At 37.8% G+C, this 25144-nt stretch overlaps 1 protein-coding gene across 9 annotated transcripts in view; it reads left to right on the forward strand.

The window, feature by feature from the left end:
* Nucleotides 1-25144, forward strand: part of KIF16B (kinesin family member 16B) — a 131890-nt gene that overhangs the window by 26146 nt on the left and 80600 nt on the right. For all 9 annotated transcript variants that reach the window (XR_003915973.1, XM_029961652.1, XM_029961653.1 and 6 more), the window contains exons 11-12: nt 986-1051; nt 6080-6139. Coding sequence is in view for 8 of the 9 variants with exons in the window: in XM_029961652.1 (XP_029817512.1) it covers nt 986-1051; nt 6080-6139 (126 nt within the window). In the remaining variant the exon portion in view is untranslated. The remainder of the gene's footprint in view (nt 1-985; nt 1052-6079; nt 6140-25144) is intronic.

A 25144-nucleotide genomic window follows, 5' to 3' on the forward strand; every position in this document is an offset into this window, starting at 1 on the left:
TGGAAGCAGAAATAGGTATTGTAGATAATTGAAACAAAGAGCTCTGCTTTGTTATAAACAATTAGAAAATTCTTGATGGAGCTCAATTACTTGATTACACTTATGTTTCTCCCATATTTTTAGGAGAGGAAAGTTAATTTATTTTCAAATTATGGTTTGATTTAGAGTTAGCAAAGTAGATGTAACATGGACCCCTTTGAAGATATAATGCTTTGACCTAGTTTCAAGCTGTAAAACAGTGGATATCACAAAATAAATCTGGTTCAGTGGTAGGATGTGATAGATGGCTATGTGGGAGACAACAGAGAACTTGCTTAACTTAATTGAATTTGTGATGGTTGATAAAACAGCAGATGGTATGTTATGTATGCTCAGTAGAATATAAATCTCTGCATAATTTCTTTTGTGGTTTTCCTTTGTATTCCCAGAATGCTATATTGCAAATGCTTCTGTAGACCTGAAGATACTGATTACCAAAATATAGTGCTGGATTCAGTGTAGAAGGTCATATAACAATGAGTGCTGCTTGTGTGTGTGTGTTGTACAGTAGTTTTCCCTCTTTTAAGGCCAGTTACATTAACATATAGTTACTAAAGATAAGCAATATACATACATATTACAGCAAAATGGTTAACTTTTCATGCATAATAAATTTTCATGTTTAACAGAAATATAAAAAAAGATGTATCAAACCTTACATGTTATGAACGTGTGTCTGGTTTCAGTGTCTGCATGTGTGTGACCATATGTGTACACAGTGAGTGAAAATAGTACTCTCAAACCAATTTGTATTTAAAATATCTGCTTTGACAAGATTTTGATTATTCTTTTTACAGTATTTCAAAGTACAATGAAGTATATTAAAGTTTAAAAGATTTTATTCTAAAGAATCAAAACAAGTTGAACAATTGCATTTCACTTGATTCCCCCAGAAATTGTTCTTCTTCTTTCTTTTTGACTCGATGTTTACTTTTTCCAATTTTAGATTGCACTCTTGGATTCTCCGACAGCTTTAAGTATGGAAGAAAAGCTTCAGCAGAATGAAGCAAGGGTAAGTTATAATTTCATAAAACAGTTTTTTAAACAACAACAAAAAAAAGCTGGCAGTCTGGATGTAGGAGTGTTGTTAATTTTCAGGATTCTTTTTATGCACAACTAAGTTTTGTCCCATCAAACAGCATTGTCTTGATGCTTTAAAAAAAAAAAAACGTGTGTAAACTTGTGTCATGGTTTGAGAGCCCCAAAATCCAATTCCCTAGTCTAAGCCCCCTCTCACATCTCAACCCAATGTGAGGTGGGTTTTCCAGACAACCACACAAGACTCAAAATGGGGGAAAGGGAATATATATTACAATGACTGTACAAATAAATACTACAATACATTATATACAATCTTAGCTATCTCTACCATGACATAAGTATTTACAATGGATCAAATCTCTTCTCCCCTCCAAATAAAAGTCCAGGAGGGAAGAAGGAAAGATCCCTTCTTCAGAGCAGCAATGTCTCTAAGGCAGCAGGTCTCTCTGTCTCTGTGCAGCAGCTGTAACTGGATTATTGTAGCTGGATCTCTTTTCAATACACACAAGGGGGTCTCCAAGCCCCTTGGCCCGTCGTCTCCAAACGAGGGTCTTCAAGATACAAGGGGGTCTCCTTTCACCCCTCTTGGCTCTCCTTCGACTCCAAGCGAAGGTCTCACCCGTGGACTGCCAGCAGCGACAAAACTCGCTTCACCACAGGCATATCACGAGATGCAGGGGCATCTTCGTGAAAGTCCCTTCCTCAGGGGGTTCACCCCTGAGTCAGACCATCTTGGGCAGCATTCGGTTGAAAGTCTTTGCCTCAAGAGTTCTACCAGAGCACCTGTGCTCTGTCTCAGGCTGCTAGGCTTGGCAGCAGATGCGAGGGGGGGCCAAGGTCACCCCCTCTGCATTCCTTCTCTGTCCCGGTCCAACTTTCCAGGATGCTTTGAGCTTCTCAGCTCTTCTCTGCGGTGCATGTTGCACTTCACCCTTCCCTTCCAGGAGGTGAGGGGTCTCCAAGGAGTTTGGGGGGTTTTTGGTTTCAGTTCTTACCCCAAAACTCTCTCTCTCTCTCTCTCTCTCTCTCTCTCTCTCTCTCTCTCTCTCTCTCTCTCTCTCTCAATCTCTCTCTCTCAATCTCTCTCTCTCTCTCTCTCTCTCGGCTCTCTCTCTCTCCTTCCAGGAGTTCTCTCTGTGTGCTGCATGTCTGTTGTTTCTGCTGCTCGGTCTTATCTCTCCTGGCTCTCTGCCACCGTTTCTTCAGTCAGTGCAGTTCTGCTGCTGCTTCTGCTGCTCACTCACAGTGGAGAAAAACTTCTTTAGCTTTCAGCTACAGGTACCTAGCCCAGCCTTATGCTGTTCCAAGTCCCTGCAACCCCCTGCTGGGGGCTAGGGGGGGCCCAGCCCCCAGTGGGGCTGCTGCTGTTTCTCCTCGTGGCTCCTACAATGTGACTACTTCTTCAGCAACCAAACTACAACTACCTTCTCTTCCATTCTGAGTGTGATATGTTTATATTTTGCAGAAGCGCTCATTGGGTAAAACTTCAAAACTTCAAGGGTCACCACCCCCTGGGGTTTTACCATTTTATAACTGCAGGGGGAAAAACTGTTTCCCCCTACCACAACTTGTAATTTGTTATCCTACTAAGATAACATTATATCTAAGAACAAAGTATATCTTTGATATTTATATAACAGTTCTATTTCATGAAAAGAGTTTTTTCCCAGGACAGCTTGTCTTACTAAACAAGTATGTTTGTAGGTAGACTAGAGATGGAAAAGCCACTAAATCACAGTAATAAGTAGCAAGTTACAAAATATTCAGTGTGTAGAAAAACTAGTAAAGATTTGTGGGGAAAATAGTCAACTCTTCTATGCTTTCAAGTAATTAATAACTTGTGTTGTGGGTTTTTAAAAAAATTCAGTATTTAAGTCTGGTATGTGCAAATATATTTAGTGTCTAATTAGATGTCTTTTTTTGAAGAGGGTCTGAGATCTAGGTGCACTTAAAAGTGTGCTTCACACCAAATTGTTTCAATAATCCAGCCAAGTGTAGAGACTGGAAAAAGTTCCCAGAACTTTAGATAACTCATAGTGTCCAAAAGAATATAGATATAATGGTGCTCTCATTTAAAGCTACTGCAAACTGGTTTAAAAAAAAAAATAGTATTGGTCAGACTGTGGAAGAGGCAAGAGGGAGGTATTTGGAATTATTCAGCTACATGGCAGCAAAGATTTAATTCTGAATATGAAGATGCCAGTCAAGTGTAGATATGATGCCTTTAAAAAATGGGGGCTTCTTAGCTGGTTTAAATGGTGAGATTTACAGTGGTGCTACTTGCACCTTTAGAGTTAGAGAATTAATGTCTTGCTTTGGGAATCCTGTTTTATTTATATCTTTAGTTTTATTTTTGAGTACAAATGAAAAGCTTTTATCTAAGATTAGCTGAGGAATATAAACTGCTGACTGTATGCTAATTAGAGTATGTTATGCATGCTCTGACAGTAACCACAGCTTGCCTTGCTCAGAAATGTTGGCCTCTCTGTGTGGGGAGCATATCGAGCATATTTTATTATCTTTTGTCAGCCTCATTAAAAGGTTATGTGATTACTATTCATGATAATTACAATAGACATAATTACTGAAAATTCTTAGCGGATATTGTAGTAGTTATGGCTTTTTATAATTGAATGACTGCAATAATTAATTTGTTTATACAGATCTAAAGACTTTATCACCATATTTAAATTATCTGACAAGTATATGGTGACTTTCTTTAATGAGTTGATTTTCCTTATACAAGAATGATTTCAAATTGTTTAATTGAAAAATGTTTCTTTTTTAAAATGAAATTAAAAATGAAATGTTTCTGAGCAATGCAAATTGTTCTGATATGGTGAATAGACCTATGGTAGATCTTCATGTTTTTCTTTAATCTTATAAAATTTATTCTGTTTTACCATTCCAATTGGATGAGTGATAATGGTGTGTTGAAAGGTGTGCTTACTTGTCTTTGTTGAAATCTTCAGATACAGGTAGAGATGTGTGAAGTTTCTGTAGTTCTCATGGATTAGTTTGCAGTTGACCTGCAAAGACACTGAGCAAAGTAGGTGTGTGGCAAATGTGGAGATGTTTGGAGCAACTGGATTGAAGATTTCTTTTTTTCTACAGTGGTTTTATATGAAAGTTAACTTACGAGGTGGACAATGGGATGAGTAGGAAAGGAAGGACAAATCCTAACCATTCTGTTGACCTGACCTCAGTTCAGGGGAAGATCACGGAGCAGGTCATCTTGAGTGCCATCACTCAGTGTGTACAGAACAACCAGGAGAATCAGGCCCAGTCAGGAGGGTTTAAGAAAGGAGGTCCTGCTTGACCAGCCTCATTTCCTTCTATGCCAGGGTAACCTGCCTAGTGGATGAGGGAAAGGCTGTGGATGTTGTTTACTTGGACTATAAGTAAAGCCTTTGATTCTGTGGAGGAACTGTCTGCTTAGGGCTTGGATGGGTGCACTGTTTACTGGAGTTACGGTGAATGGAATTAAATATATTTGGCAACCGGTCACCAGTGGTGTTCCCCGGGGCTCAGTTTTGGGCCCAGTCCTGTTTAGTATCTTTATCAATGACCTGGACAAGAGGATCGAGTGCACCTTCAGTGAGTTTGCAGACTACACTGAGTTGGGTGGAAGTGTTGATCTGTTGGAGAGTAGGAATGTTCTGCAGAGGGATCTGGACAGGCTGGAGTAAAGGGCCAAGGCCAGTGGTCTGAGGTTCAACAAGGCAAAGTGCCAGGTACGTCCTGCCCTTGAGTCACCACAACCCCTGCAGTGCTCCAGGCTGGGGGCAGAGTGAGTGGAAAGTGGCCCAGCGGTAGAGGACCTGGGGGGGTGCTGGTCAACAGTGGCTGAACATGAGCCAGAGTGTGCCCAGGGGGCCAAGAAGGCCAATGGCATCCTGGCCTGTATCAAGAATAGTGTGACCAATGGGACTAGGGAAGTGATTCTTCTCCTGTACTCAGCACTGGTGAGTGCTGTGTACTCACACCTTGAGTCCTGTGTCCACTTCTGGGCTCCTCAATTCAGGAAGGACACTGAGGTGCTGGAGTGAGTCCAGAGAAGAACGACAAAGCTAGTGAAGGGTCTTGAGCACCAGTCTGATGAGGAGCAGCTGAGGGTGCTGTGGAGGCTCAACCTGGAGAAAAGGAGACTCAGGGGGAAACTTACTGCTCTCTACAGCTCCCTGAAAGGAGGCTTGTAGGGAGGTGGGGGTCAGTCTTCTCCCAGCTAACAAGTGATAGGACAAGAGGAAGCAGCCTCAAGTTGCAGTGCAGTGGAGGCTTAGATTGGGTATTAGGAAAAATTTCTTCATGGAAACAGTTGTCAAATGTTGGAATAGGCTGCCTAGGGAAGTCACTGAGGTATGTAAAAGATGTGTAGATGTAGCGCTTAGGAGGGATGTGGTTTAGTGGTGGGCTTGGCAGTGCGGGGTTAAACAGTTGGATTTGATGATCTTAAGGTCCTTTCTAACCTAAATGATTTTATGATTCTATACCCAGAGCTCCCAATGTCTATAATGCTTGTGCAAGCATCTTCTCACTTCTGTGCTGATGTCAATGAAGTGTGTGGTTTCTAAGTTACGGCAAACTTTGCTCTGGTTCTCTCCTGAAGGCTACTGGTCTGCCTCTTCCTCTGCATGCCATCCTCTGGAGGGAAGTTTAGCCTGTGCCATAGGAAGGGAGCTGTCCTGTTATACCTAAGGAATCAATCTGTGGCAGTGAACTTCGTAGTACTGCTGAAGCACTTTATGGAATGATTCCATATTTCTTTGAAAACCCATTATTTGGTGTGGCCATCCCTGAATGAAACATTTTATGCTGTAAATAAAAATTTTGTGTTTTGAGGGAGAGGTGTTGTAAGTATGGCAACTTATTGCAGGAGCAACAATGTTCTTCTAAATGTTAAACTATTAAACTTCTCGAAGAATTGCACCGATACTTAGTTCTTCTGTGAGAATGCATTAAGGATGAGATTTTTTTCAGTATTTGTTTTCTTTCATAGGTGCAAGAACTAACCAAAGAGTGGACAAACAAGTGGAATGAAACTCAAGATATTCTGAAAGTAAGGCAAATAAATAAATTTTCATCTTGGCATTTGAACTAGTCTTAGTGTTTTCCCTTAAAAAAAAAAAGTTCCTGTTCTAAGTCATCTTCTTTGCCTTAGCTCTTTCTGTTGTTCACCATAGTGACCCCACAGTGCAAAACAGATTCTAACAAATCTTTAAACTAATGAATGTTTTTATTGAGTTGCAAGTGAAGAAAACCTGGGCAGGGACAAGTGGATCCCTCATGCCCTTGGTATTTGTGTGGTATCAACAAGACCTGTGAATAATCACCTTTTATCTTACATTGGGTATCTCAGTGGATGTGGTGCATAGTGGATACAAATTTTCCATTGTACTGGTAAGATTTTATATTGGTATTTGGTGCATGATTAAAGTGATAGTCTGAGGTTATATTTTATTGGGCCATTTTATGATTCCGTACACACGTACAAGCACATTTGTGCATACACACACACACACACACAGATGAATAATTCCCACAACTTCTTTAATGTAAACTAATCTTTTTGCCAAAATGTTTTAACTATTCTGTTAAATAAAAATTTCAAAAAGAGAGCTTAAGCTTTCATGACTTGCTGAACATAAACTTGTTAGTAGTTTAAGCAAGTTAGTAGTTGAAGCAAGCATTTAGAAGGAATTTTTTTGGTTCTCCTTATCACTGACACAAAACTTGGTATTTTTTGGGTCACTTTCTGATTTCTTTACTTTTTCCTTTAAGTTCACCACCGTGTCTTTTATCTGACTTCCACATAAGTTGAATAGCTCCATGCTTAAAAATAAAAATAAAGCACTAATAGCATAGAGAACAGAGCAGGGTTGGTAACTACTTAGCAGATGGTGTGACAGAATGGACTGTTTAATGTCTGTCTAGATACTGAACTGGGAATCACCATTTGCATATTCATCAGAGATGTTTTGGGTCCAACTTCATGTTATTTCTGTGTTATTTTGTTATTTTGAACCATCTATACATATATAAAATTTTGTTAGTCCCCTCTTCATTCATGTCTGGATTGGGGAGCCCATTGTCACATGGAGAATTTGTGAATTTTGGTCAATTGTGGAAGTGAACATTATGTCACATTTGGGAAGTTTTAAAGCTGTATGTTGGAAATCCACTGATCCTTGCACAGAAATTACAGAATCAGAGGAGGTGTTAACTGAACAAGGCTTATAAACAAGGGAAAGCTGCATTTGTTAAATAGCTGAATGTAAAGGACTTAAGCAGAGAAACTGTAATTTCTGCTTTTCTAGTACTGAGATTTTCTTAGTTTAATTCATACAGCTTCTGTATGAATTACATCATATGCTGATCTTTGAGTGTATGAACGTAGCTTATGTTTCATTTTGGGGTTAAAGGCAGTTGGTATAACTTTCTTTGTCCCAAAAACCTGAAAATATGCAGAAGATTTCTTGGTTGTACTGTTTTATTTTACACCGTTTTACTGAAAGGATCCATATTTTTATTCACTTCTTGTTTAATGATTCTTAAAATTGAGTGGGAAAAGGCTTTTTGGAAGTTTGCCAACTGAGTCACTGGAAAGCAGATTTTAAACTGTGGAGAGCAGTGGTGTTCCTGTAATGGATTCCCTATAAGTTCACTGGGGGTTTTGTTTTGTTATTGATGTGGCCCCTGCCTTGCACACACAGACCGTACACATTGTTAATTTGTAAAAATGGGCTGTCTTGGCCCTCTTTGAGAAGTGAGACTGTCTTTGCATGTCCACCTCACTGCAGTCACACCTGCAACTTTGCCCATTCAGTAAATTTCAGGACATTCTTCCTTAAGGTACTCAGAACTTCATGTTTGTATTATAATTAAAACCTTCTTACCCTTGCCTCTCCCTGGATTTGCCATCCTGAGGTAGTTGCTGCCTTCCAGTTCCTGTCCTGCAGCAGTCTTGGAGAATTGAAAACCATTTGTTTCTCAGTTCCTAACACCTTTTACTCCAAATCTTTAAGGCATATGCCTGCCAGATGCAGGTGCGCTTGCTAATAGCTGAATGGGATTTCCTACTCTCTGTAATTATGCTTTTTTTTGTACTAAGTTCTAAATATCAAAGTTCACATGGTTTTGAATTGTTCTCACAGGCTAATGGGAAAATGTGTTAGTGTTTAAATCCAAAATAATTGAAAGGATTTTGCATAAGACTTGTAAAATACAGGAAGATTCATAGGACCTGCTAGTGTTTTTTAGTAGATCAACAGATACTGTTGGAAAAAGTTACCTGGTTTTTACTGAATACAGTGCTTTCATCAGGCAAAGATGCTTGGTAAAGAAATAATGCATACTGTTTCTCAGGGAAGATGTTTCTCAGACTTGTTCAGCCTTGCCAGTTATATTGAACCTTTTTTTAAATTAGACCATCAGCATCCAAATGCTGCCTTGCAAATAATTCATAGAGAATGGAAAATACTGTCCAATGAACAGAAAATACTGTGTGAATGCAAGTTTTTGATAAAAAGTATTTGACAGCTTAAAATTTAGTTATTTTAGTCATCACAGTGCCATGTGTACAACTGACATGTACATCCCAGTATTATTCCTTTTTTCTGCTTGTAGCTTTTATCCCCTTTGACATTTATTTGTATGTAGTTCACCCTAAGTTTCAGTTTTCTGTGCATCTTTAGACTAAATATAGTGATCTCTCCTGTCTGTAGATGTTGTCAGTTCTGGACTTTGGGGAAGGCACAGTGGCTGAAGGCCACTAGAAACTGTGAACATCTTGTATAATCCTCCATATATGCTGTTGGCAGATCGGGCATGTCTTGGGCTGGTGATGGTGGTATCGATAGTGTGCTCACTTTCTTTCATGCATTTGGAAGAAACCCTTTTGCTGGGAGACTGTCTGAGTTCCTCTGGAACAGTTGAATTACTGTCAACTCACACCTAAATCCCAGATTCTCCTGTTTTCTTTATTAGATTAGAACACTGTATACGTCAGGGTTTTAAATTTTTGTTGACTCTGTGTGAAGGATTCATTGCATGGCAGGTTCTTGGCATTGCTGATGTGCCTGAAGTGACAAGTGTTGCTTCCAGTGGTGATGTTTGTTTTTGTCCTTGACCTTCTCACTGCAATATGACGTGACACGCTAACCTTACTAACCTAGTATTACAATCTGTCCCCATCCTTGCTTTTAATCAAAGCAAGGATATTTTAATGCTTAATCAAGTCAATAAATATGTGGACTAATGCTTCAGCATTGTGTAGACTACTGCATAAAATCCCAAAGTGATAGTGTTTGGTTTTAAACCCACAGGCTTGGGGTTATTTCCTCAAATGTCAGCCAAGGATTTCACCTTACAAAACAGCAGCGCTTTGCATTGCTTCTCTATCCTCAGGTGTCTTGCAACCTCAGTACTTACCTGTAGGATTTTGCTTTCATCTCAAACTCATTGAATCTTTTTATGAATTTTTTTTGCCTTTGGTTCACTTTCTTCTGTACACGTTCCCAAAAAGAAGAGGAGGAGGGGAAAAAACCTGTTTGCTCTTTTCCTTAATTTAGTCCTTTTTGTATGGTTCTGTTAAAGATCAATTCTGGGGTCTGTAATTTCTTTGGATGCCTTCTAAGATGTTAGGGTAACCTATCCAACTTTTGATTTTTCTCTTGCTTTGAGGCTTTAATTGGTATAAAACCTCTTTTGATGTAGCTGCTATATTTGACTGCATGTGTTGTCATTCTCCTAGAGATCTTTTTTCTTTTACTGTCACCTTATTTTTGTCATCTTTTGTGCATGTTTCAATTTCTTTCTCTAACCTTTAGCACCCTTTATATTAGTCTTTTTTAAATGTGCACTCCTTTACATAATTTACTGCTGGTTTTTCTTCCCAACTTTCTTTTAAATTTCTTCTCCCCTTTTCTGTTTGTGTAGAAATCTGTTTGACTTTTAGCTTTTACCTTTTTGATGCATGTCATTTGTAGCTAGAATAAAGGTATTTAAATGCTCTTTTTTATTTATTTTTAGTTTGAAGTAGATTTGGAGTTCCGTTTTATTTCCTTATCCTGTTTTTTGATTCTGATCATGTCATTAGCTTTGTGTGTCAGTGCTCAACAGATGTCAAAGGATGCAGAGAGATCTGTCTTCAGAGTCTATTAAAGGACAGGGTCTTTTCTGTGTATGTGTGTCTAATTCTTGTGATCAATAGTTTAACTAGTCACTGCTTCAACTGGTTTTGTCCTGTTGGATTTAGTGACACAGCCTCACTTTCATCAATAATACTAATTCTACTGCAGCTCTTTACCCCATGGTGTGTAAATATCTTATTGAGCACTGTTTATTTGATCTTTTTCTTTTTTATGCCCTTTGGTTGACTACTGCTTAATAGTAAATTTTTATACCTTAAGAATGGTTGTTCCTACCTGGGGAAGAAAAAACTGTATGTTTATTTTCAAGCGTTAAAATCTATTGTTTATATCTTGCCTCGTTCTGCGGGGGAATGAAATACCCTTAACTTGCCATGATGAATAAATACAGACTAATACCAAAGAGTTATTTTGGTGGACATAAGCAGGGGAGTTTTCTTTCTTTAGGAATCTTGGCTATACCCAGCAAAGACACCAGGAGACCGAAACTCTCTTTATGAGGTGTTGATTAGAGTGGCAGAAGTGAATAGATTTTGATTTTAATAATTTCGTTTCCCTGATGGCTTGCATACCGTAGTGAACTCTGTCAAGAGCTGTTTGTCCTGTTCTGTATAAATGCTCCATTTGTCTACATTTATTTGCATTTTCAGGTAATCTTTAAACCACAGTTGCTGAATGGTATTTAAGCACCATTATCTGGGTCCTTCTGCTTGAAAAGCTGGGCATACATCACCATTTTCCTGTTTTATGCCTTTTTGTTACTACGTATTAACCCTGACTGGCTTGTCCTCTTTTCCTCTTCTCACTTGGGTTGTGTTCTACCCCAGTACGTTGCCCTTCGATGAGCATTTGTTTTCTTCATTCTTTCATGTCTTTGTTTTAACAAGCTCAGTCCTCAAGGTGATAAGTGCTCTCAATTAACACCTTCTGCTTTCACCTAAAACTCTCTTGTCTACTACCACTTTTGGCTGTAGGGAAGAGAGTTTGTGCAAGCTCTTGGGCTCCTGAAGAACAAACTGTAGAACTTTTAAAAGTGCTTATTGCATCACTAGCAGTGAGGATAACAGTGCATAAACCATGGCATGAGATTCTTGTCCAAAAACCAGTACTTGTGATATGTCCCCATTCGATCTCTTTAGTAACCAAGAATATATTGTGGGTTTTGTGCCTATTGCATAATGAGATTTTTAGAACATTAGAATCCTAACGCATCATATAGTTGTCCCAGATCACTAATGAACAGCTAGTTTTTGTTTTGTCTTTTTTATTTTAAATTTAGAAATATATAAGTTATATGAAATTATGTGAGGAACAAAAAAATATATCTTGACATTTGTAGTTTTTTGTGAGTAACCTGGTCTAGTGGAAGGTGTCCCTGCCCATGGCAGGGGGGTTGGAACGAGATGAGCTTTAAGGTCTTTCCAACCCAAACCATTCTATGATTTTACCACTGGGTAAATTGGGTATTAGAAAATTGCATATAATGAAGTTTTTAGGAAAGACACCAGTATAGGCTTTAATCCTGCCCTTAAAAAGGATGTGTGAGTTTTAAAGACTTCTGGGCACATGCCTTTCGAGCACAGCTTCTAAAATGATTCTATTTACAGGTCAAATGTTAAAAATGGAGTTACAGGAATGGTGTACATTTGTATATAAAACAATGTATGCATTATACTGTATTTAAACTGTTCATTTGCAGCTTTGGCATATGTGTTTATTTGTATATTTGGCAGGAATAGCACTTGTTTCTAAGGTTTTTTCACATTTCAGTAAGTAAATCATTTTTGTAGACTTGTTGCTAGTTAGGCATGTTGGTGTTGCATTTTGGTTAGAATGTCTGTTGTTGGCTGTGTTTGACGCATAACTGTACTTCCAAAGGGAGAATTACAGCTGTACTTTGACTTGAACAAATCTTATTTGGTATTTTATAACTTCTGTTTGTCATCGGTATTAGACAGCTCTCATTGCATACTTTCCGTTTTTGTTTCCTTTCTACAAGCTGTGTCTTCTGCTTGAATTTTTAAGAGGTTTAAGAATCACTGCAAAATTAACACAGGATTGCACAGCTACGGATCTGACAGGAAGTATTTAAGTCAGATGTTGCTACTGAGTTTGTTTTCTTTTAGCAAAGGTGATAGAATAAATAGAGTAACAACTCTGTTCCTAGGGATGTTTGCTTTCTCAACAATTGTTTGCCCTCCATCTATTATGTAATATATGTACATATATCAAAATGGAAGAATGCCCATTCACATATGAGGAAGGACATTCACATTGTCACGGGAGTCTCTTATTAACATATTATTCTTAATGGACTCCCTTCAGCTGACTTGTGAGTGTTACGCAGAAGACAAGATATAAAGAAAGTTTTAAAAGGGCTGATGTTAATTATTCTAGTTTATCTCAGCCAGAAATCACACAATAAATGCAGATAGCTTCCCCTTCTCTAGAAGCCCGATCAAATGTGGTTTTGAGTTCTTGCACTAGATGTCACTGCAGATACAAAAATCAGGTCCTTCTGCATGTTTAATTCAGATTTAATTCAGATATTTTAAGGAAAAATTATTTGCAATATCTTGAATTTCATTGCTTTTCGGATCCATTAAAATAAGTTTATGAGAATGCCAAAGATTGGTTTAGGAGCAAGTCTTGAAGAGCCTGAGTAACTGTTTTGACAGAAATGCTTCTGAACAACAGTTCACAGGTAAGATGCACAGTAAAATGATTATGTGCATTCAGAATTATTGCAATTATTTGTCAGTATATTTTTAAACTCTCCTTTTCAAATGACAGTATATATAGAATATTTGACGAATTTAGCTAAAGCCTTTAAAACATATTTATTTTCTTAACTTTGTTGTAGCTTTGATAATTTAGGGATATAAAAGAACAGTTTCTGAAAGAGGCAGTATCTTTTACTTGACCAGGTAATATAGTTGAGAAAGCAAAAAGGCTTCTGGACACAGAGATCTTAAACCAGACCACTTCTTCTATTTGCTTTCATTTTCAATGGATATTGCAGTTGAAAAGCCAATGGCAATGATATGCGGTTTCTATTTATAACTGTTTCTTTTAGCATTTTTCTCTTGATTAATCACTTCTGTAGATTTATAATTGAGTTTCAGTACATTAAAATTTAATAAGTGTGCTGGGTTTTTTCCATCTCTTTTTGAGAAAGCTGTCTGATAACAAGGGAATGTTTATCGTTCTCGGTCCTTGTACAGTATTTACTCACAGCTTTTGCCTCCAGAGCCATGACAAGTAATATCAAGTTTAGCTCTCAGTTTTATTAGGGTTTGTTTTCTTATACCTGGCCTTGTGCATTATGTATTTATTTCCCAAGTGTAGTGGTTACTGGCAGTGGTTGTAGTTTATAACATCATCTGTTCTGGTCAGAAGATTTCTCCTTTGACATTTGAGTTTGGACAGAGATCATCCAAACATGATTTGCTTTACCTTAAAATAGACATTGTTTTTTCATACTGTATTACAGAACAGATAACATTATTAAGTGATGATTATTACTTTCCCTAATCATCCCCCTTGCTTCAATCTGGTAAGTGTGCCTAGGTCAGTGCAAACTGAGAAGAAAGAAAACACAACTGAGAGAATTTTCTATAAGAGCAAATAGACAGAAACTTTTTAAGGGGTCATATGGCTGTCATGAGATACAAATTGCTTTTTCTTCAGAGGAGCAGCTCTCACTGCTCTTCACTCACCAGTGATTTTTTTTCAGTGCTTTGTCTGCTCTCAGCCTTGGCTTGCTGTTGTCAGAGGACCAATAAAACTACTAAATTGGGAACTGGTGCTACTGATCTACTTTAGCTCTTTTCCTAATAGAAACAGTATTGAAAGGGTCCCAGCCACCTGGGGAATCCTGAGTGCAGCAGTCAAAAGTAGATTTCAAAAGAAGTAGTTGTCTGCTTTCAAGTCTTTCTGCCACCTGTGTTCACCTGATTAAGAAACATCCTTTCTCTCCTGCAGACACTACCGCTGCTGGTGATGCCTCTGGGATGGACTGACCACTTTTAACTTTCAGTTTCTGCTAGAAGGTTGTGATCTAGAGATGCCTAATGCTACCGATTGTTTTTTATTTCAGTTTGAAACCATTTTTCCCACTTGGACTATTAGAGAAGCACAGTTGGGGCTGCAGTTTCTGAGGTCACCAACCATGGATTAAGCCAGGGGTTGAATAGTTTGGTTGATCCAGGCTGTGCATTCCAAAAGAGGCCCTCCAGTGTTTAGGAATCACCATACTCCCAAATATTTCACTGGCATCTTCCTTACAACTGGGGCCCTGCATTTGTAGACTATCCAGGCCATGCTTAGCTTTAATCCATCCCTAGGGCTTATAGGTGGTTTTCAAATAAAAGGGAGTCAGAGTGAGTTTCTTTTGAAATCCTTTCTACAACTCAGATGCCACTTGTTCAACAATTCCTCCTGGGCATTTGTTCTGCTTTTCTATTAATTTTCTGGTGGCAGGAAGGGAATCTAAATTGAAAGCAGTGCAAGCTCCTGATTTAACCTGTAGAAAAACAGAAGAAGAAGAAATATACCCTGAAAACTATTTCTTCTAAAGGATCAGCAGAGAAGTAGTGAGAAAGAGAAAGGCAAAACATAAATTTCTCTTTGGACTTGGCTATGGGAGGGGAAAGAAACATTCCAGCATCAACAGTTTGGACTAATTTGGGTATTATCTTGAGTGCCTCACAAAGGAGCTGTTCTAATGACAATACGTATTGGATATGAAATACCAGAACCAGTTTATTCTACTGGTGTTTTTAGCAGTATGTTTAGGAGTTTATTACTGCATGATCCTGATAGCTTTGAGTACACAGAACTGTTGTGCACCTGACTTCATGTCTTAATTGACAACTGAACATAGCCTTGATTCATGCAGTCATACTGCTGTAGCAGTGTAGCTGGAGTGATGAGCTTGTTCTTTGTGTTTCCCAACTACAGAGATGATATTTTTAATGAAATCCACTAAGAGGTGTCTTAAACAGATGGCAGCACAAATCTGTGGCTGTTGCAAGCAGATTGTATTCCTGAACAAAGGAAAGGACAGGTGTGGTTTCTGACTGTCAATGAATCTGTCAGATTCATTTACTCATAGCTTGGTAGCTGGCTTGTGAGGGACAAGAATATGCCAGCACCCAAGCCCGTGCATCTTCCTCTGCAAAAGTCTTGCTAGTCCTGAACTCTTTTTTCTCCTTGGTGGTTGTTGCTTGCTAATATGCACAGTCCTACTCCTTTCTTCAATTTATTTTAATAGCATGGGTTACATGTTGGCCCTGAGGAAGAGACACATGGATTTAAAGTAATCTATTATTTTAGATTCATCTCTAGAGTAGAAGTAGAGATGAATTTCTAGACAAATAATGAACATAACTCTAGGTAAGTGAAATGCTTCTTAACTCTCCTGTCCCCCAAGAAACACACAAACCCCAAAATAGCTTTTAAAATGAATAAATATACTATCAATGAGACTGGGGTTTTTTTTCCCTCTGCAATTACTTGACTCATTCATCATCCAGCTTTAGCAACAAATGAGGTAGGAGTCCTGTAAATAATAGTCCACTGCTTTCTCTTGATTCATTCCCAGAGTACAGTCTATGGAATGAATTATTCACAGGTCCTGTAGAAAATATGTGATCATGTAATTAAAGACTGTTTTGTAATGCATATGGAAGAAGAAGATGAACAAAAATAGCCTATTTCTTTGTTTTCCAGCCAGGCCTTTTCCCTTTTCAGATATCAGTTTCTGTCTCTTAGCTGGAAGGTATAGTATCTCCTGCTAGGAGGCATCACTAAAGGGAAGAATGTCTTGTTCTCTGCCCCAAATGTCAGTGTTGCTGTATGTAGACTTATTTGCCCTTTGAGACTGATGTATGCTCAGTGTGTTCTCACATAGGAAGCTGTGAAGAGGTGAAGCCTCCTCCACTTGAGACACAGTAAAATGATCTGTGCACTTCACTTTTTGACACAGAGGAATTGTGTTCCCTTAAACCCAAGCTAGTGGGGACAGAAACCAGCCTGCAGCAGATACTCCAGCATGGAAAATGGCAGCTTTGATGGTTTAAGTTTTATAAGCCGCTGGAAAATAGGATTTTACAGGCTAGTGTCCAGGAAGCCAAACAGGCGCCTCTACTTACAATTAGCCAAATCCTGCGGTTCTATTCAAGGAATTTTTCTCAGATGTCAGAAGTAGTTCTGTCCGTACAAAGTCTGAAGTGTCAGGGAACAGGCATTTCAACTTGTTAAGTTTGTCTTTGTAATTCCAGGAGTGAAGGACAAATTCCTGAAAAATCACTTTGAATCTGCCAAGGCTTCTGATGGAAACCCTTGCAGCATGTTAAGGATAGTGGTGCTTTGGGGTGCCACCACAATAATAGGGTTTATGTGTATTAATAGCCAGCTGCATGTCAGCAGTGAGCATGTGGCGATCAGTTCTGAGGGGGAGAGAGAAACAATGAAAAAGGAAAAACTAAGCTGACCTTTTGAGACTAAGAACTGCTCCTGTAATTCCCTTATTCTTTAAAGGAATAGCATCATTAATTTTCCATCATTTTAGCTTCACTATCTTAGCAGTTACTCATTTAAGCAGTTCTACATTCTGCATCTGCCTTTTTAATTGACATTCATTGCAGAGAGCTATTGATGCCTGTGTGGGCTGTTGCAGGAGCACTTGCACTTTTACAGTAAGCTGCTCACAATAAAACTACAGTTTTTTGATCTTGGTTGTTGCAGACTTTAATGGCTTTCCCTGATTGATGAAAGTGCTGTGATCTAATGCTCTGGGAGACAGGGGAAAATCTGATTAGGAAGTTTCTTCAGTTGTGGTTTTCTTTGTGGTTTTGGATAGTAGAAGTTTCTTCTTCTCAGAAAACTGAAGTGTCTTAATTCTACTTAACTTTTTGTTTTAATTGCACTGAAACCAGTACAGCCAGCAGGATGGTGTTGATTCTTTGTTCCATTAACTAGAAGGAGAAGAAATAGTAGGAATTTTTGCCTTATCTAACATCTCTATGCATGAGGGAATCAATATACCTTTTCATAATTGATGATTATATAAATAATTAATTCATTGCCTATAATGGAAGAGCATATTTTTAATTTTCTAAAGCATTTTATTGAAGTCCCAGGTTAGTCCCAAACATTGCTTTGGCACGTGCCCAGATTATAAAGGATACACCTTCTCACTGATGATGTGTTTCATATTTCCTCCTCTCTTTGTGTTGCCTCTTAAATAGAACCTACTACTTTTGTAGTGACTCTGAACTTATTTTGTTATTCCAGAAACCATACCTCTGTCAAGCTGAAGTAAAACAGGGTAGAAATTTGATATTGTATATGCAGCTTTATAAGTAACAAAGCTTTTTGAACAGACACCCACTAAGAAGAGGAGCAGCTTCACTGATACAATACAGAGCAAAACAGCTTTTCCTGCTTTAATGTGTAGGCTGTCACTTTAATGGGAGTCTCAAATATTTCAAAGTTGTTTTCTTGGAGCAGATTCTTTCTTTTTTTTTTTTTAACCTGAAATTGTCTTGTCAATCACAATTAGATGCAATTGAATTTCTTTCAGCTGCTGCTCAGTGTTTTGTCTTGACTGATCTCTGTGATAAGTATTGGTGAGGGAGCCAGCCTGCAGAGCAAGAAGGGTGTCCATGTAACCAGTGCCCATCCAAAACATAGCAAGCTAAACCCCTCAGCTGTGCTTCTTCCTTCACCTTTTAAGGAACTATTACTAGTAAGCTCAAACCAGATTTCACAATCTTTTGAAATAATTTTTTATTCCTCTCCTAATTCTTGTTCCTCTTGTCCATATAGTCAGTGTTTTCTCGTGTTTTGCAGTGGGAGTTCCTTGTTCCTGTTTTAGCTCTTTGAGTAATACCATGCACTGAGAAATCTTTTTCCGTTCTAAGCCTTTGTATCAAAAACTTTACTAATGCTGGCATTTCTAATGTTTCCTGACATCCGTTTCCAGTATTTCCTAATACTGGAAGGTTGACAATGTATATGCAAGTTGTCTGGAAAACTTGGTGAAGTGTCTGTCTCTCTTCCAGGAGGCAATGCAAAAGTAAGGAGGGGGTCTGTTCCATCTCTTCAGCCCTTGGTAGTTTAACGCATCAATGCAAGTGTGAAAAGCTCTGAACTCATTTGTGTTGTTTCCAGCTCATTTTTCTGACAGTGTTGTAGGTTTTTCCAGTTGGTCCATAGCAAGTTTGCTTTATTATGCATTATTATTTTAATGTCTGGTACACATCAGTATGAGGATGTTACTGAGACATAGTATAGAGAATACTGAGCCCTGACAATCTAATGTAACTTAATATCCTTCTCTTTCCACTACAGTCTTCCCAGAAGGAAATAAAAAATCTTATCAGCAGTGCTTGACTCATCCAGTACAAGTCTTGTTAAAGAGAGTGCAGGTTCAGTTTTCAGTTTTATTTGTTGGGGGGTAATGTGCTAGTGTTTTAGGTTATCCCTATTTTAGCTACTGAAATATCAGTCAGTGCTTGAAGGTATTTTAGGTGCCTAATTCCCATTTGTTTTGAGGTGGATTTGGCTTTATGAATACCTTAAAAACACAGGGTTTATACAGAATTCTTATTTTTTTTTCTTTTCCCCAGCACAACTTCCTTCTGTGTGAAAGAAGTCTCATTGTTTTGCAGGAACTTTTTCAGCAAAAGCCTTGTGATTTCAGGCAGCTTCTGACCTAGTTATAGTTCATCCATGAATATCAGCATTTCTATGTCTGGAGTTTTTACCCTTATGTAAATACAGAAGACATAATTTAGACTAATTAATCCACAACAGACCAGTCAAGGACTTATTCATCTTCAAAATGTCAACTTCTGTAGAGCTTTTTGTTAAATATTCATATTTAATTTCTTTAAAAGTCTGATTTTCAGCATCAGGACAAACTGTTGCTGAAGGATTTACTCTGAATGTTTCATTCCATTTGTGGATTTCCTGTATGGAACATTTCTGTTAAAAAGTATCTTCCTGCATGAGCGCTTCTCCAAACCTTTGATTGTCAAAGTTTGCAAGTTTATTTTTGTTTTCAACAGTTTTTCATTGCCCCTTGTGTTCTCATTTAGTTGATGTGTTCACAGAGCATAAGGAAAACAATCTGAGATGGGTTAGATTTCAAAACATAAGAAAAGCTTTTCAACTTCTTTGTAGCAATCCACAGGTCTCAGAACTTTGATTGTCTGAAGAAAGTTTGATGCTATCAGGAGTAAAACTGGTTTATTACCTGCCCTTAGAAGCTTCTTACCATCCTCCTTCATTTGCATTCCCGGGTTTAGGCTGCAGTATCAGACTTGTACTTTCAATGGATGGTCAGAGTGTTTGACAAGGTGATGGATGGGGCTCTGAGCAATCCAGTCGAGTTGAAGATGTCCCTACTCGTTGCAGGAGGGTTGGACTGGATGATCTGTAAGGGTCCCTTCCAACCCAAACCCTTGTATGATTCTACAATAGTAAGGCAAGAAAGGTGCTGACATGACTCAAGGAAATAACATATCTGAATCTTTGGAAAAGCAATTACTTGTCTCTCCTGGTCCTTTTCAGTTGAATGTGGAGATGCTTGTTTTCAGGAATAATTTCTGGTCAAGAGAAACAATTCAAAATGCCGTACTCCAGCCACCATGTGAAGCTTCATTGCTCTAAGGAACAAGATCAGCTGTCCAGAAACTTAAAAAAAAATAAATATCAGGATACCTGATTGTGGATTATATTTTGCATGAAGCAATATCATGTTGTTTGGAGTTTTTTGTGTTTGGTTTTTCCCACCCCCCCCGTGAGGTCCAACTGTCATTTGTGCTTCTGCAGCCTCTGTGGTGACAGGTGTTCAATGAGAACTTAGAAAACCAGAGTTTGGAATATTGATATGGCAATTGCTCTGCAGTTTTCATTTATTTACTAGTTATGTACTCTGAATTTTGGGGAAAACAGTAAATCTTATACTAAGGCAGACTGATTATCACATAACCAAGAACTATCTGGGTGAAAGAAGAGGAACATATAGTTTCAATTTTTTGATGTTTGTTTGAGTTGTTAATTGGCCCCTATAGGAAAGCACAGATCCATTTGTTTTTTTTCGTTACATTTACCAACTTAATGTTTACAAGGGAAGCTTTTTCCATTGAGAGATACAGCTGATAACGTGGCAAGTATAAAGTCACACTTTTAGGCAGCTGAAATGTAGATGTTTAAAATGCCCAGCTGATTTAGAGTAATCCCCCTGCCATTTGCCTCTGTTTACACAGTTTTTAATTACATGATCACATCGTTGTCTCTCATTATTTCCTTCTCTGCTTTCAGTCAAGGGAGATATGGCTGCAAAATCCAACATGGATTTGTGAGATGTGGAGGGAAGGAGGCCATGATCTGACTGACCTTGATGGGTTTCAGACTTAGGGTCATATATAGGGAGCATAGCAGAAAGGCAAAGGAGGATTTTAAGGTTAAAGATTCCATTAACCCAGGGAAATTGTATCTTACTGTACTCCTAACTGAGGGAAATTTGAGAGGGTTTCCTCCTGAGGAATTTTCTTTTGGCTATTTTCCTTTAAAGTTGTCAGTCTCCTAAGACCGAAATTGATTAGCTGAATTTAAGACACTCATTAGTACTCTTAATTGAAATATGCCTGGGAGAGAATTTGGTTATATTTGGTTTTATGTTTAAATCTCCCTAGTTTTGTCCAAGGATAAGCTGCTCTAGGTAGGAAATCTACGTTTTCTCTATTAAAATAACATATTTAGAAGTTTAATGCCATAGATTGCTTTTGGTGAAGTAATATCAAAGTTCTTCCTGGATCTCAACAAGTAGCTTTTGTTTACCTGTGATCTTTTCAGTCTTAATACCCCTGTCAAATAGTTTTCATTAAGAAAGGACATATTGTACATGTTAAATTCAAGGTTACTTCATTGTCACATAGTCCTTGTTGGCAATGTTTTTAGAAGAGATTTTTAAGGTGCTCCTGACAGTTTATGGTAATGAAGCATTTAAATGAATATTTCAAACACCTAGTCTGCTTTTTGTTCAAATGGTTAGATTTAGATTCATTATGAGGTCTTATTTAACTTCTGAAAATATGAAAATGGATGCCTCAAAGGCTTAATATTGAAAGAGTGGATTTGCCCTTCGTCTGTTATGGTTGGTGACATTCACATGCCAGTCATTATAAGTCATTGAAAAGTGCTTTATTGTGCTCCATATCGGGGCATTAATCCTTTATCTTGAGGTAATTTACGTAGGAGGATGAATTACTTCCAGTGGGTCTATAATTTTGAGGTGCAGTAGTACCTGTCAGGAGTTGCTGAGGATTCAGGTGAGAGGGAAGGCTACCATGATACACGGCATTTGCACACTCATGTTTTTGAATCTCAGTCAAGTTATACAAAATAACATAAAGCTTTGCCACCGAAGAAGAAAAACTTGCCTCATTTTTTGCAATATGTAAATATAAAAAATGTCATTCCTCCTTGGGAGAATGTGACATTCTGTTTTATAATTCTGTATTAGCTGGTAAAAAGTGGCTCCCTGGAGGATTTTTCTGAGAATGCAAAAAAGGTGACAGCTATCCAAGTTAAGGTTCAGATCAATCAGCAAAATGCAAAGGTCAGTGATTGCTTCTTGAGCTTGAGATTGCTTTGCGTTTTTTCCCTAAAGATACAGCAGGTTAGTATCTTCAAAGGAAGAAAGGAAGTGTTATTTTCTGTTAGCAGTTGGCAAAGTTGTGCTGGTTTCCTCTCATTAACTAAATGGGCCATAAATTTTAAAAACACTCAAATGTGGCAAATGTGCCAAGAATGCCATAATATACTGTAGTCTAGATTACATAGCACAGTGCAAGAGATTCCTCCCTTCTGAATTTTCCCGTTCAATTTTTGATGAATGTACCAAAAAAAACCTGATCGGAACTTTACCCTTCAGTTGATATGTGGGATGTCTGTCTTGGTTATGAAATATGATTTAAGTATTCTTGGTTTTTTATAAATATGGTAATTCTTTTGACCTTGGTATTAGGGACTGATGCCAGATTGTAGGTTTCCCAGTATAGGTTGCTTTTATTTAATTAATTTTTAAAGGACACTTCCTTTTGATTCATGTGGTTTTCTGTGACTGTATGATGGGATTTATACTCTTGTCATCTTGCCCTTTCCCCTTATTTTGTGTTTATCCTCTTTTTTGACCTGCTTTTTTATTGGGTGTTGTGATCTTGTTTGACATCTATACATGTTATTCATTATTGTTTCTAATTAAAATTAAGGTCCTTCTATTACAATTCCAGCTGAAGCATTTGGTGTCCCCTTATGTTGTTCCTTAAAGCAGTTTAATTACTGTACTGGGCTACTGCAAGTTACGATGACTTGTTCATTTTTATTTTATTGTTAAAATTGTGAAATAAACTGTAGTTTCATTACATGTAATTAAAGGACATGGGTATTCCCTGTGTCTCCTCCTGGCTTTGAGATGTTGTACTGTAAGTGCTGCAATTTAGAGAATTCAAGTCAATCAACAGTATACGATGTATATGTATACAGTTTTTATATATATTTTTTTATATACCTGCACATATCTTGTATACTATTAATAATAGAATTTATTTTTAGATATTTTTATTTCACTGGAAATAAGGGAAGATGTGTATAGTTGCTAAGAAAAGTTGAGTTTCCCCAGCTGAGTTTACCTGCTTTACAAAAGAATAGTATCAACAATCCTGGTCATTTTATGATGTACAATCAGCTGCTAATGCCATTTGTGCCAGCTTAAAGCACCAATTATTTTATGCTTTGGGTACACAAAATCAAACTGATAGTTTTTAAAGGGCACTTAATTCTGTCTTTTTGTAGCGTCCTCAAATGTTTGCCTCAAGATCAAATGGGATATATTTTTTGTGATTTCTGACCTTTTAATAGTCCTTTAATTTGCATTACAAACGTCACATAAGTGACAACTTGTATTTGCTGTCACTGACCTCGTAAAACCTTGCACATTATGTCTGGGGAAGAAGGTAAGGTGATTATACCTTCATCAGTTACCAGAAAAGTCATTATAAACTCCATTCTCAAAATAAAATGAAAGAAAAATAGTCTGCTAAAATATTACCTAGTGGAACTAAGCATTTAAAGCTAAATGCAAATGTTAAATTCAGAACGGCTACTCTGACCAAGATTGTTATACTGAAGTAAATTGTGGAGGGACTCAAAATCTTGACTGATACTGCCTTCTGAATGGCTTATATTTGCTGGACTAGTGAGGAAAATTTTTGATTTTAAGGAATGCTTTTCTTGTCAAGACTTCTTTAAAATGGTATATTTATTTCTGCCATGTGTTTTTCAAAGTCACAGTCATAACTGCCTTCTTCCCTGTAAATCTTTTGGATTTTAAATAGTCATTTCCTATTTAATTAATATTTATCATGTTGTCTGTGGTCTGTGATTGCTTCTCAAACCAGCTGATCCTGGTGTATATCAGTGGAGCATTTAACCCTGGGACACAGAGGAAACTATTTCCTTATTTAGGTAGTGTGGGGATTAGAATTTAAATACAATAAAAATGCTTATAAGAGGATATGATGGAAGTGGTGAGAGAGAGGAGGGAAGTTTTGTAGTAGTGTGGTTTTTTGAGACATGGTCTTGGAGCCCATTTTTGGGCTCAATCATGTTTAATGATTTCTTTAGATGTGTTAACTGGTGAAGTTTGCTAATATTAAAGCTAATTTGTCTAGCAGAGCATCTCACAGAGGATGGGATGACTCTCAGGATTAGGATAACCGAAGGGTGACTGATGGTAAATAGTTTGCAGTGCAAAAACATCACGACTAGCACTGTGGAAGAGGAGGATGGTGTGAGACTTCACTGTTATGAGATAGTGTGCCCCCATGGAAAAGACGTGAATTTTGGAATGGTTGGATAGAAGTTTTGTGCAGTGAGCAGAAAAGAGGAACGTGCATGGTGCTGGCAAAATTGCACATGCACTGAGAACATGACATGGAAGTCATTAGGGTCAAGGAAGATGGCCTTGAGAGAGGATGCATTAAGCAACATAGGGTATGGTGAGCCTGGTCATCTCCCTGGCGGAGATGCTTGGAGTTTAGCCTGGTATAACCACAGTGAGGAGAGTGGATACCACTGCTGTCAGTATCAATGAATAAATGCTGGAGAAGGATAATAATTATTTCTGCTGAATGTCAATAGTGATGCAAAGTACACCACTATAAACTGACTATTACTAAGTCAGACCAAATATCTGAAACATTTTACATTATATAATGTATAAGAGCCTGAGCGTAATCTATAAAATTATTTTTTATGGTGTTTGGGCACTGCACTTGGTGACATACAAGGTCACTTTCAGTTCTTTATCCTCAGGTAGGAGAAACATTGCTGTTGTTTTAAGCAGAGGTAAAATTCCTGAGGTTTTCCTTAAATTACAGAACTAAGCAAGTGAGCTTTCTTGTGTTTTGTAGGGCTTACTGGCAAGTTTACTGAATTTTTGCTATTCTCACCTCTTAATACTGTGAGTGCAATTTCAATAGTTGACTGTCATCTTTGTAAATATAATAATTAGCATGCAGTGCAGTTGAAAATTCAGAGTAGTCAATCTGTTTATGTAGCACTTTCAGAAGAATTATATCTAGAATTATTGAGATAATTTATGTAAATAGAAACAGAGGTCTGTCTGTAGTGTATTCCTCTTATATCCTGCTATTTTTAATCCATTCAAAACCTCACCAAACATTAGGACTGTACCGTCCAAATGATGGGAATAAGCTCTGTGTAGGTTAAGTAGGGTTTATTCAGCAGTATTCAATTTTGGAATATAAAACAGGACAAGGGAATAGCAATCCTTCCCCAGGAAACTTCTCATGCTTTCTGTGTCTATGGTTCTTGGA

The sequence above is a fragment of the Manacus vitellinus genome, unplaced genomic scaffold, assembly GCF_001715985.3.
Source record: "Manacus vitellinus isolate BGI_N305 unplaced genomic scaffold, ASM171598v3 scaffold_38_pilon, whole genome shotgun sequence".
Taxonomy (NCBI): Eukaryota; Metazoa; Chordata; class Aves; order Passeriformes; family Pipridae; genus Manacus; species Manacus vitellinus.